Source organism: Phoxinus phoxinus (genome assembly GCF_949152265.1).
Source record: "Phoxinus phoxinus genome assembly, chromosome: 12".
Taxonomy (NCBI): Eukaryota; Metazoa; Chordata; class Actinopteri; order Cypriniformes; family Leuciscidae; genus Phoxinus; species Phoxinus phoxinus.
In genome coordinates, this window is record NC_136887.1 from 13,215,295 (window position 1) to 13,229,648 (window position 14,354).

Consider the following 14,354-nt stretch of genomic DNA (forward strand, 5'->3'; position numbering starts at 1 on the left):
ACTGTTTAAACTGACCTGTCAATCATCTCGTCACAGATAAAATCCTCCACATTCAATTTTATTTTATTTCCTATAATTTCTGAGAGAAATACAGTAGCATGAAGATCTGCCAGTCGTGGGTCTTTCATGCGGAGACTCTCCTTGTGTTTGCAATTTGCATAATGACGCATTTATAAGTTAATGAACAAACGTACCTTTACAAAAGTTCACAATGCTGTCTTCGGATAACATTGAATAAATATATTTTCGTGAGGTTAGATACAAATTATTAATCACTCAAACCCCTTTATCTAAACCTCTCTACTTAACCGTTGGACTCGCACATCCGCCATGTTTGTAGTTTTTTAACACTTATTTGTGTTTGTAGTTCTAATCGAATCCTCGTCCAAAGCGCAGTGGGTTGTGGGTAATATTAGCCGTTAGATCCACAGATCTGCACTTGAGATTCTAACCGGAAAAAGTAGACCATCCGGGTATCTTTGGAAATCTCATTTCAACATACTACGATTTGGGACTCACTAATTTTAATTTCGAATACTATTTAGGACAGAAAGTATGCAAATTGGGACGCAGCATATGAGTCATTCTAGAATTGGGGGTACCGGTACATTTCGAGTCTCCCAGATAAACCTTTTATTAAAAAAAAAAAAAAAACTTTTTTGAATCAGTTTTGAATAATAACACAAATTATATTACACTATCACTAAAAATAATGCTTTATGTATATTTAGGTAATATTTTTAATGAGAAATATTAACTAAATGACTCCTACTCCATCTATTATTGACTGTCTCTGCCTCTTGATGCATACATTCAACTTGAATTATCGTGAAATAATTAAGTCTAATTTTCAAATATTTTTTGAGTTTACTCTATTAAGTTATATAAACAATTGCACAGACTATATATTTTCTGTATTATTTGTAATTTAATTAATAAAAACAAATTATTTTGTGTCTGTCCCTACGTTCTGGTCAAATCTGTTACCTCTGTTAAAAAAAAGAAAAAGAAAAACTCCAAAGCATTTGTAGAAAAAGCATGTGACTTGCACCAAGTTATGTCACTTCCTCTGGCGGGTAACTCTGGAAAGCAGTGAGGCATGTCATTATTCTTTTCTTATTAATTTGTACAAAATGTTTAGGATACACCAATAGTAATTAATTATTTGTCAAATCTGTTATTGTTGATTTTGCAATGAATCTCTCAGTCACTTTTGAAAAAAAAAAACGATTATATGGCAAAAACCCATAAAATTCAGTTTTTAGACATGCCATGTGGTGTCTGGTTTGAGGTTAGCATTATGAGCTAAAGCACAAAATGGTGTAAAATGTCAACTGTTAATTGTTAACTGTATATATTTGACCAAATTTGTCTATAACAGAGTTGACAGGCTTTTTCTGTTAGTACATTGATGTTCATTATTAATATTTTAAATCTTACAAGTTTAAGATCAGCAAATATTGAAAATGTTGAATTTAAAGTGCATTCTATGAAAATAAAAAAGTTACACGAAAAAAAAATATCCTATTTTTTGTTTTCTTTCTCTACTTGAAATCTACCTGCAATTCTGGAAGGACCGATGACACATGTCACCTGTTACTCAGCGGTTATTACCAGTCAGCGGAAATCAGTGTTGAACTGGGTCATAATGAGTGCACATGTGAATGTGTCTTACTCTGGTCTGATGTTGGTGCAGAAAGAATAACTGAGAAAAGTTTCTTCACTTCGGTCACGTTCTCATCAATCTTATCAATGCTGTTCCTGATGTCTTCAATCTGAAACAAAGAAACTAGGTCACTTAAACTGCACAAACCACAAAGACACACATTCAGGCACAGCACATCAGAAGTATTCAAACAAACACGACTGTAAAATACACAGAAGAACGTGCCTGGCCGAAGAACTCATCCATAAAAGCAGCGTTGTCCACGGCGATCTCAACATCCTCGTCATCATGATCGCATGTCTGAAACAAATAACACGTAAAGACGTAAGGAAATGTCAGTTGTGGTTTTAATGATCTCATCCAGTCTTTTTACACACTCTTATATTGTTATGACTGGTAAGTAACTCACTGTCACTAATTCACTGTCTAGAAACTAAATTACAATTTAGTACAAATTTGAAAATATATTTTAACTCTATTGATTGCATATCTAGTGGAGTGACCCCTGAAAATGACCGGTAATTTCCTGGCTTGGGAATTACTGAGCCAATAACAATAACTGATAATCAAGAGCTTGTTGTGGCTGATAATAACCAAAATATATATTTTTTGCATTTTAAACCTTTCAAATGGAGCAGGTAGCAGATAAGCAAATGTATTCAATCAAAACCACTACCGTGACACAAAATAGAGCGTAACACTAAAAGTTCAAAAACGTATGATTTATTTTGCAGTAAGGCAGTGTGGTCAAGTCTTAAAGTCACCATGAAATAGAAGTTGCCATAGAGTTTTTAATGTTTTTATAGTTGATTTTTAATGTTTTCCTTTTCTTCAGTGTGTAATGTATGTGTTTCTGCATGTATAAAAACTGCCAAGTTACAAAGCTCATAGTCTCCCACAAAGCGATCTATCTAAAGGCCGGGACACACCAAGCTTGCACACCAGGCTTAACAGAGAACCTGATCCAGACTTGCTGAAAGCGCCTCGGTCGAAGTCCAGATATTATCCAAAGAAACGCTGTTCCTACAACAATAAAATTTAGCTTGTTCTCATGAACCTGGAAAAGTACAATGCCGGCTAATGGCGGCTATATACAAAGAAGACAGCTTACTAATGTGAAACGTCATGCTTGATCGTCCACATTTTCACAATCTGCCTTCGGATTGAAATGATACGGTAAAACCAATAATAATATTAACTGTGTTTACACAATTGCTGTAGAAGCCTTGCAAGCTGAAGCTCGCGATTAGGCTGTGTTAAGGGAAGTTACGTTTTTGACACACTTTGGAGAGCATCAAAGGTTTCTATTTACAACGTGTTTATGCAGTGTTGAGCAGTGTAGCCAATCAGACCTGTTGACAATGTGCAATCAAAAGTGCTTCAGTTAGAATACACTCCACAAAACGCCAACATTTCTGTTCAGTGCAGAGTTGTGCACGTTCACAGATCCTCTCATTATAACAAACAAATTTAAAGGTGATGATACACAGGGTAACTTTTTGAGCAATGTTGCCGAGCGATTGTTGCTTGGGCACTTTCATGGGCAATACATTTCTATCTGTATAATTTAGATTGGCCGTGGGCCCTGTGTCTCATCTGGTTGCCCATTGATGGCAACATTGCCCAAAAAGTTGCCCTGTGTATCATCACCTTTAAAATAAGAGATTCATTGTGCAGTCGGCTTCATTGATTATAACAACTTTGTGAGATTGCGATGAACTAAGAAGAGTGACAGCTTTTTATTGATTATAAAGGAGCACTCTTTTTTTCTGTTCAAATTAGGTTTCTGAACGTAGATGGTTTAATAACAAAGCATTTCTCTGAAGTGATTATGCTGGGATGTGTAGGTCGTGCGGCGACAAGTAACTTGATACTATTTCAAGGAAATATATTTAAATGTGTTTTAAAAGGGAAAGTGCATCTCATTCCTTAGCCATACCCAGGAATTGGTTCACCCTCAATACTCTAAATAATGATCTTTTAAAATAGCTGAATGTAAACATCCCACATGAATAGACCTTGGGCCCTCTGTTAACGATCTGAAACACAAGTATCAAACGCGCAACGCAAGTAACTTTGTGGACGGATCTCGGGCGCTGTTGCTATTATACCGGCGGGATAAATGACTCTTGCGCTCGACGCAAATCTAAAATGGGTTGGTCTGAAGAAGCTACATTACTCAATGCTGTGGTTTGGGCATAACGTGAAATTAACCAATCAAAGCGTCATCTCACATTCCCTTTAAAGGGGTGGTTCAGGATTTTGGACATCGGACCTCATTTTCAAGTTAGCCTGGTTGTTATTCATCAGTGGAGACAGTTTTCAATCCAGTCCTTACAGTTGCATAGTTCGCCGGTGCTAGGCTAGCGCGAGTCAACGGTATATGCTAGCCTGCCATTAAAAACAGTTTTACCCACTCCACAGTACATTTCATTTCATTTATTTATTGTCATTGTAAAAACATTGTCACAACGAAATTAAAAGTGCTACTCCTGGTGCATATATATATAAAAATACATTCATACTTATTCAGGTCATACTCTAACACAGAATCATACCAACACATACACATAATAAGACAGGTCACATGGTGGAAAGTGCAAATGCAGTGCAAACAGATAATACAATCATTCACCATGGAGAGTCCTATTTCAGTAAGTTAATATTTAGAGTTGTGATGGCTTCCGGAGGGAAGTACCGTAATTGAAAGTGTTCGTGGCCTGGGTGGGTGGAGTCATTGATTATATTTTTTGCTCAGTGTGGGTAAAGAGCAGCCAATGATTTTTTCAGCAGAACGGATGACTCTCTGAAGGGATTTTGTCTGTGCCACAGTGCAGCTTGTATACCACACTGTGATGCAGTACGTCAGTGTGCTCTCTATGGCAGAGCGAAAGAAGCCCACCAGCAGCGTCTCACTTAAGTTGTTTCTCTTTAGCAGTCTCAGGAAGTAGAGACGCTGCTGTGCCCTTTTAATTATGGTGGTGGTGTTAACAGACCAGGACAGATCGTTGTTAATATGGACTCCCAGGAATTTGAAGGTGTGGACCCTCTCGACAGTAACCCCTGCTATGAGGAGTGGCGGTGGGTCCATCTGTCGCTTCTTCCTAAAGTCCAGGATCAGTTCTTTGGTCTTTAATGTGTTAAGCGGAAGGTTGTTATGGCACCATACTGTTAACCTCTCTATCTCAGCCCTATAGTGCGTCTCAACACCCTTTACAATTTGCCCGATGACTGTGGTATCATCTGCACTGGTATACAGGGAGTATAGCAGAGGGCTGAGAACACACCCTTGTGGTGCCCCTGTACTGAGTTTGATGGTGGAGGAGAGGTGGGGGCCCAGTCGAACAACTTGTGAGCGATTGTTCGAAACACCAAAATCAAATAAATTATAACGCCAGACTGTCGATGTAAATGTCCGTTGAGAGAATAATGTTAGAAATCAAACTACCCTTTCATCGCATTGCAATAGTTATACTTTGTTCCCTGTATTTATTAGCACAGTCTCCAGCAGCGGCGGAGTGATATTAGGCAACCGAGAGAGTCTCCACATGACAATCACGCAAGTGTATTTCCCTGCCGCTGACACTCATCACTACAGAAGCAGAGTATATTTCACGAAGAAAATCAACATAGGGACTATGGCCACATTTGAAAGCCATGCCAATGTTTCAGACTTTGGAGACGATGAAGACGAGACGAGGGATGCATTTTATTCAACAATAATATGTAGATGTATGAGCCGCAATACACAGACGAAAAACTGATCGAGATGGATGCTAAAAGGGCAGAAAGAGTGTCTGTAGAGACAGCAGCTGCTGGAGATGCCGTAGACAATTCCTTAGTTTACAATCGAATGTTTTTCAATATCGTTGTTCAAGGCTACTACTAACTAGCTAAACGGGACGTCCCGACTGTAGTGCGCTTCTGTTCTGTGTTTACTTTTCGGCGCAGTACTACTAACCGGCGCAAAGTAAAATTCCACCGCTGCTGAGAAACTAGTTCCTGTAAATGTAATGCGATCATTGAGATGCAAGAGTACCGGACCGGTACTTTGATTTCTAACATTATTCTCTCAATAGACATTTACATCGATAGTCTGGCGTTATAATTTATTTGCTTTTGGTGTACTGTGGAGTGGGTAAAACAGTTTTTAATGGTAGGCTAGCATATACCGGTGACTCGCGCTAGCCTTGCACCGGCGAACTATGCAACTGTAAGGACTGGATGAAATTTTTTGAAAACTGTCTCCACTGATGAATAACAACCAGGCTAACTTGTAAAAGAGCAGGCGCGCTTGGTCCACGCCAGATTGCTATTATAACAGCGGATTTGCCAGCCGCACGCATCTTACATGATGGTAAAGGTGATTCCGCAGTCTTCAGAATTTTGTTTCCTGGTTCTTGACGGACAACCCACTTTGTCAGATATCCTTATATACCGATGTGTCTTGCCACTATTGATAAAACAGGTTTGATCCGTCATTACTACAATTAGCCTGAATAATTTGTGTAAATGTGAAGCTAGATTTATGCCTATTTTTTCACATCTTCATGGACACCACAATGATTTCCCTCGTGTGGTATTATTTTTCTTTGTAATTATGTAGTTTGCAAAAATGGGAACTGCTGTGTCTGAGTAGATGAGAGAAGCAAAGTGTATGTGCGTTGTTCACACGCTGCATTATGGACAAGCACGCGCCCTTAAAATAGCATCTGAATAACGCGCCACTGACTTTAGACAAGGTTTTTCCTGGTCTGTTGCGGGATTGTTTTCTCAAACTGCAAAATAGCGCCAGGGAACGTTTGTGCCGGAACACGCCTCCTCTTTTCGCTGTGAAAAGTCTGCTGTGCATCAGGTGCAAAATAAGGAATGATACATGTGTCGGCGTACCAAGTCATTTGCCCTGGGTGCAAGATAGGGCCCCTTAAGTCATATTATTTACAGTTTTTTTTCTTCATATTTTTTACTCATTACTTGATTAAACAAACAGAATATGGCTTAAAACACAAATAAAACATGATCTTATTACTTAAAACATAGACAGAATATGACTTTAAATGTCATATCGTTGTTTAAAGCATATGATCTTGATTAAAACGAATCAAAGCGCAACACAAGTACACAGATCCTAAATGAATCCTTACAAAGTGAAAAGACAAGCCAACATGGCTCAAACACCAGGTCTCGCTTATACACTGTGTATTGGCACGCACACTGAGGCATGAGCCTATGTCTACATGCACATTACAAAAAACACACACAAAAAAATAAATTATAAATTAGTTAACAATTATCTGCTTTGATTTAACTATCTGTAACCATTATATTATTGAAAATGTCATCAGTGAATGACATATCAGCCACCGAAATAATGTTCACCTCTTCAAGTCAAGTCATGAGTGTAAAGTCTAGTTCTCTTTAGATTTGGGTTCGGTTTAGTTAACGGGCTAACTGCACTTTAAGATTATGGCTGTTAAATTGATCATGTCACATGAACATCCGGTGTTACAGACCTCTGCTGACAAGACACAATTTAAACTGCCCTGAAACACACTGGCAAATCTAGACTTTTATTGGATGTAAAGTCTTCCTAAATGGACAACACGGCTCTCTATAAAATCCTTACGAAAGTAAGTAGGGTAAATTGTGATTTTGTGCAATGTTAGCAGCAATGTTACCAGCTGACTTGCACAGCACTTTATAAGGACAGAGAGGAGTGTCTTGTGATGTTTTATGAGGAGCATGTGGAGACTAGTACTGTTTTCTATTTTAATAATAGCTTTACTGTCAAATGACGCAATTGAACAAATTAACAACGTCATAGAACAGCGCTTCGTGCATGATAACAGTATAACTCAAACGTCAAAAGACACAAGGGTTAAAGTCTGAGTGAAATCACACCTTCTTTATGACACTACTCAAGGATTTCTCTGCAGTCATCAAACTTGCGGCTCCGTCACTTCACCACAGAGAAGCCAAACACACACACACACATATCTTTGTATCTCTGTGAAACCCTATGAAGCTCAAACTATTTAACTCATTCAGCATTTCTAAGGGATCAAATGACACATTTAACTTTTTACAAAAACCGTACCACGGTTTCTACCAAAATATAAGTAGTTATATTTGCTTCAGTAAAATTGTCATTAATATGCAATATTTTGCTGCATACTTTGTCATTTGATATATTTACCCAAACGTTTGGGTAAAATATACTTATAATGTTACAAGTGTTTTCTATTTCAAATAAATGCTGTCATTTTGATCTTTCTGTTCATCAAAAAATCCTGAAGAAATGCATCACGGTTTTCACTAAATTAAGCAGCACAACTGTTTTCAACAATGATAATTATAAGATTCTGAAGGATCATGTGACACTGAAGACTGAAGTAATAATGCTGAAAATTCAGCTTTGATCACAGGAATAAATTACATTTAAAAAAATATTAAAATAGAAAACGGTTATTTTAATGTGTAATAATATTTCACAGTATTACTGTTTTTTACTGTATATTTGATCACATAAATACATTGCTGGTGTAGGAGGATAATATCAAGTTACCACAGTATTATTGCAGTAAAAACTAGATTTTTACATTTTCTGAAGAATACACATATGGATATTGTCACATTGTTAATGTGTTTTCTGTTGTTTATCATGGACTTTTAGTTTGTTTTCCATCTTCAGTGTTTTCATCATCTCTGTCGTCATTTTCATTAGTTCATTTTCGTCACCTGTTTAGTTAATTAGCCTTGTTAATCGTCATCATCATCACCTGTCGTCACTCGTTGTCATCTGTGTATTTAAGTTCCTGTCTCTCACCCTTGAGTTGTCGGTCAATGCTTATGCTAATGCTTGTCTCTGTTTGCTTATGTTACGTTGTATTGGATGTGTTACCCTTGCCTGTACCAGTTTTGTTTAAGTTTTATTATAGTAAAAGTTTGAATTGGAACTTTGGGCCTCTGCCTGTCTTCATCCGCACCATACCCGTGACAGATTGACCGACCAAAAACGCTATGGAGGCATTTCTGTTCAATCAGAATGGGAGTTCATTGGAGGAGTTGGTGGAAGTTTACCTTCATCTTCATCAGGATGTTTACTGGGAGGAGGAGTTTTTGAAGCAACGGTTCTGGAGAGGACTTGATGATCCTCTAGCCCAGATATTGCTGCTCAGGGACTTAGATAGACCTTTTATTGAGTTTATGGACAGAGCTCTTTGGGTGTGTGGTTCCTCACTCACTGTGGGAGACATCCAGCCAGATCTTCGCGTCCAGCCAGATCTTCGCGTCCAGCCAGATCTTGAGCCCGCTGACCCTGCGCCAGAGCCCTCGTCGCTGCCCAGCACAGAGCCCTCATCGCTGCCCAGCACAGAGCCCTCATCGCTGCCCAGCACAGAGCCCTCATCGCTGCCCAGCACAGAGCCCTCATCGCTGCCCAGCACAGAGCCCTCATCGCTGCCCAGCACAGAGCCCTCATCGCTGCCCAGCACAGAGCCCTCATCGCTGCCCAGCACAGAGCCCTCATCGCTGCCCAGCACAGAGCCCTCATCGCTGCCCAGCACAGAGCCCTCATCGCTGCCCAGCACAGAGCCCTCATCGCTGCCCAGCACAGAGCCCTCATCGCTGCCCAGCACAGAGCCCTCATCGCTGCCCAGCACAGAGCCCTCATCGCTGCCCAGCACAGAGCTTCCTGCACCGCTGGTCCCGTCCAGCCCAGAGCTTCCTGCACCGCTGGTCCCGTCCAGCCCAGAGCTTCCTGCACCGCTGGTCCCGTCCAGCCCAGAGCTTCCTGCACCGCTGGTCCCGTCCAGCCCAGAGCTTCCTGCACCGCTGGTCCCGTCCAGCCCAGAGCTTCCTGCACCGCTGGTCCCGTCCAGCCCAGAGCTTCCTGCACCGCTGGTCCCGTCCAGCCCAGAGCTTCCTGCACCGCTGGTCCCGTCCAGTCCAGAGCTTCCTGCACCGCTGGTCCCGTCCAGCCCAGAGCTTCCTGCACCGCTGGTCCCGTCCAGCCCAGAGCTTCCTGCACCGCTGGTCCCGTCCAGCCCTGAGCTTCCTGCACCGCTGGTCCCGTCCAGCCCAGAGCTTCCTGCACCGCTGGTCCCGTCCAGCCCAGAGCTTCCTGCACCGCTGGTCCCGTCCAGCCCAGAGCTTCCTGCACCGCTGGTCCCGTCCAGCCCTGAGCTTCCTGCACCGCTGGTCCCGTCCAGCCCAGAGCTTCCTGCACCGCTGGTCCCGTCCAGCCCAGAGCTTCCTGCACCGCTGGTCCCGTCCAGCCCAGAGCTTCCTGCACCGCTGGTCCCGTCCAGCCCAGAGCTTCCTGCACCGCTGGTCCCGTCCAGCCCAGAGCTTCCTGCACCGCTGGTCCCGTCCAGTCCAGGGCCTTCGCCACTGGTCCCGTTCAGCCCAGAGCCTTCGCCGCTGGTCCCGTCCAGCCCAGGACCGCCTTCGCCGCTGGCCCCGGTCAGCTCAGAGTCCTCTTCGCCGCGGGTCCAGTCCAGTGCTGACCTCCCCAAGAAAATTTGGGGGGGGGGCAATAAGTCCTCTGAGGGGATCGTGGAGGCCCTGCCGACACGGTCGCCATGGCCGCCCGAAGGGTCCTCACCGCCATGGCCGCCCGAAGGGTCCTCACCGCCATGGCCGCCCGAAGGGTCCTCACCGCCATGGCCGCCCGAAGGGTCCTCACCGCCATGGCCGCCCGAAGGGTCCTCACCGCCATGGCCGCCCGAAGGGTCCTCACCGCCATGGCCGCCCGAAGGGTCCTCACCGCCATGGCCGCCCGAAGGGTCCTCACCGCCATGGCCGCCCGAAGGGTCCTCACCGCCATGGCCGCCCGAAGGGTCCTCACCGCCATGGCCGCCCGAAGGGTCCTCACCGCCATGGCCGCCCGAAGGGTCCTCACCGCCATGGCCGCCCGAAGGGTCCTCACCGCCATGGCCGCCCGAAGGGTCGTCTCCGCCGTGGCCGCTCGAAGGGTCCTCACCGCCGTGGCCGCCCGAAGGGTCCTCACCACCGTGGCCGCCCGAAGGGTCGTCTCCGCCGTGGCCGCTCGAAGGGTCCTCACCACCATGGACGCCTGAGGGTCCGTCTGCTCCGCCATGGCCACGCCCTCATCCTGCTCCGCCCTGGCCACCTGCACGTCCTGCTCCGCCCTGGAGGCTTCCTGCTCCAGATCGGCCACCTGTTCATCAGCCTCCAGGGCGCCCACCCTCCCACCCCTTTGGATGTTTTACGGCGCGAGGACGCGCCTGGGGGGAGGGGGGGGTTCTGTCACATTGTTAATGTGTTTTCTGTTGTTTATCATGGACTTTTAGTTTGTTTTCCATCTTCAGTGTTTTCATCATCTCTGTCGTCATTTTCATTAGTTCATTTTCGTCACCTGTTTAGTTAATTAGCCTTGTTAATCGTCATCATCATCACCTGTCGTCACTCGTTGTCATCTGTGTATTTAAGTTCCTGTCTCTCACCCTTGAGTTGTCGGTCAATGCTTATGCTAATGCTTGTCTCTGTTTGCTTATGTTACGTTGTATTGGATGTGTTACCCTTGCCTGTACCAGTTTTGTTTAAGTTTTATTATAGTAAAAGTTTGAATTGGAACTTTGGGCCTCTGCCTGTCTTCATCCGCACCATACCCGTGACAGATATATTATTGGTACTATCTCGGTTATCAGACGGTGATATTTTTGTCATTTATTTGTATCATTCGATAATGGATATTTAATTGTTCCTGCTAATTTTCCTTATTTTTACACTTAAAAAAAACATAATTTAACGCTCACTTAAAGGTAATCTTTAAAATGCTTATAATTTAATAACACTTATATCATTTTGAAAAAATCCCAATGAATTATTTTTTAGTTCATTATAATTGTCAGGGTATAGGTGAGGTATTTCACGAGTTTACATGTTAATGAAATCTGATGTAATATTATAATGCGTATTTGGCTTGCTGTCCGGGGGGAGGGCTCCGAGCTCAGAATTCGGCCCGACCCCAGAGTACTCCCCCCATAACTTTAGAGATCATAGGTATCTATGAACGGACCCAGCCGAATGTGGGGTGAAGGGGTGGAGGTGGGATGCTGAGAAATTAGTCATGAGACAGGAGGTAAGGAAAGGCTTTATTTATACTGGCTCCTTCTTGTGCTGATTGGATGATTACCTGAACATGCTCCTCCCGAACTTTGTTACATAAAACTTCATTTAAACTAAAATAACTTAAAACCCCACAAGAATCAGCAGAAGATTAAACTCAAGGATTAAATACACAGAGAGAGTAAACTGAACAGAAACGGGTGCGTGGAACTAATTAACAACCAAGAAAACTAACTGGAGCATAGTCAGGACAAAAAACAAAAAAACAAAAACGGGACAGTACACAGTGAAAACGAAACCAAAACTGAATGTTTATAATGCTTTAATGTTATACTGAATATTATAATGTTGTAATGAGTAAATTCACATCTATAAATTATCACAAATTACTGAGTTTAGTTTTTAGTGTTAGAATCTGAATTTTAATATTGGCCATAACAGTGTTGGAGAAAGTTACTTTTAAAAGTAATGCATTATATTGTGTTCCTCCCTTTAAAAGTAGCCAGGGCTTGACATTAACTTTTTTGGTTTTCCAAAGTTACTAGCCACACACAATTTTGACATCAATACCATGGAAAAAACTGCCATATAGATATTTTTAATTTGGCAGCTCATAGGCTGCTGTCACTTTAAGACCTGACCTATTTTTTACAGTCTATGGACCTGACGCACTGATCCATTATACTGTTACACATGCGTTTTCTTTCTTGGAAACGTTTGTGTTCCCTCGCAAAGATATTTGCGTTCTCTCGAAAAACTCACAAAAACGTCCTGTTTAATATCCCACTGGCAGCGTTTCAGACAGCTCTGTATGTTAACAATGGTGCAGTTCATAGTGTTTGAACTTAGACTAAAATATAAAAAAATGGAGTCAGTGCTTAAAAGTTGGCAATATATTCACAGATTTGAACTTCCCGGATCAATAACTCGTGAGCTAAACGTTGTTAAAACACAGATGACACCTATAATGAGCTACAACCCAATTTTCCTGAAAACTAGCAGAATTGAATTTGAATTGAATCATTCATGGTGATGACATGAACATTGCAGAATGACTTAAGCAGTTTAATACTTAGGGTTAGATGATTGTTAGGATCCTTAATCATAAGAGCAATATTTTTTACTTATCACTTATACCTGTAATGATGGTATAGTGGAAAATACGTTTACAATAGTACAACACTCCAAAAAAAGAATTCAGTGGCTAAGTAAATAATTAACTTTATTAACTTAATAAAATCTCTGAATATCATTTACTTGATGGTTTGAGTTGAACATACCTAAATAATATCACTAAAATAATTTAGTATTTGACTAACCCATTATTTATTTATAATGCACTTAATACATTTTATTAGAGAATGAAGAATTAAATAGTAATAATATATTTAACACACTCTTTTAGTTTAAGTTTACTCAATTAAAACAACACACCCCTCTCCCACCCTCTGACGTGAAGACAACTATCTATAAAATCATTACTGTGCTTTAAATCATTTTATTTAATGCAAAACAACATACTGGGACGCAATGCGAGTCACCTAAACGAGTGTCGCGTCTGTCTTTTCGCGCGATTGAAATGCCTTGCATAAAACACACGACTATTCCTAAAGATAATAAGTCGAATTATTTTGGATGATAAAATGTTCTCAGAACTGTGCACTGTTTGTTTATTGGCAGGTTATCCAATAGCGCATCATCTTTCGCGAGTCCATATTAGGCACGAGAACCAGCGTTGATCCGGTAGTTTTTACTTCTAATATGTTTGTTATATGAGTTTAAATATTGGAAATGTTGTATACTGTACATGTTAAAACAGTGTAAAATATGCAGCCAGCTGCATTGCTGTAGGCTACTCATCGACAATAAAGGCCAATGTCATGTATAATGTTACCTGTGGTTGTGTGGAGTATTTTACAAAGGTTTACAGGAAATTAAAAGTTATATTAACGGTACTCAAACTATAAAAGTTAATATTACTCATAAATATTGTTTTTATTTAATGTTTTTCTCAATTATTTCAATAAAATTTTATTTGTTAATGTACCAAATGCAGTTACTCAGATCTATTTTTTTTACCTACATACTCAGTTGGTATATGTAATTGATCGGTTCATTGTGTGTAAAAAGGTTTCACCCAAAAAATTAAGTAAATCATAGTAAAAGTTTTTAGAGTGAAGGGCTAACAAAAAGGCAGTATTATGAAAACAAGCACTTGCTGAGGTTGTACTAGAGAATTTCAGAGACAAACTATTCCTGTTACAAAATGTAATATTACCTATCCTGCTGACAAAGACTTCTGCTCTCTTTTCTAGTTTACTTGTAGTATAAACAATGTGTTGCCAACCCAACGGGTTTTTGTGAAGGTCAAAGACACACTCACACACACACACGAATGCAGTGTGCTGGAAAAGCTTTGAACTGAGGTACAGAGATAAGCCTACAAGACACTTCCTGCAGAGGGAACATATGAGAGAGAGAGAGAGAGAGAGAGAGAGAGAGAGAGAGAGAGAGAGAGAGAGAGAGAGAGAGAGAGAGAGAGAGAGAGAGAGAGAGAGAGAGAGAGAGAGAGAGAGAGAGAGAGAGAGAGAGAGAG

At 41.6% G+C, this 14,354-nt stretch overlaps 1 protein-coding gene across 6 annotated transcripts in view; it reads right to left on the bottom strand.

Moving 5' to 3' along the window:
- The window catches only part of stx3b (syntaxin 3b), a 34,678-nt gene that overhangs the window by 12,844 nt on the left and 7,480 nt on the right, over positions 1-14,354 (bottom strand). For all 6 annotated transcript variants that reach the window (XR_013799864.1, XR_013799865.1, XM_079631575.1 and 3 more), the window contains exons 2-3: positions 1,892-1,966; positions 1,676-1,775 (exon numbers count right to left, since the gene is read on the bottom strand). Coding sequence is in view for 4 of the 6 variants with exons in the window: in XM_079631575.1 (XP_079487701.1) it covers positions 1,676-1,775; positions 1,892-1,966 (175 nt within the window). In the remaining 2 variants the exon portion in view is untranslated. The remainder of the gene's footprint in view (positions 1-1,675; positions 1,776-1,891; positions 1,967-14,354) is intronic.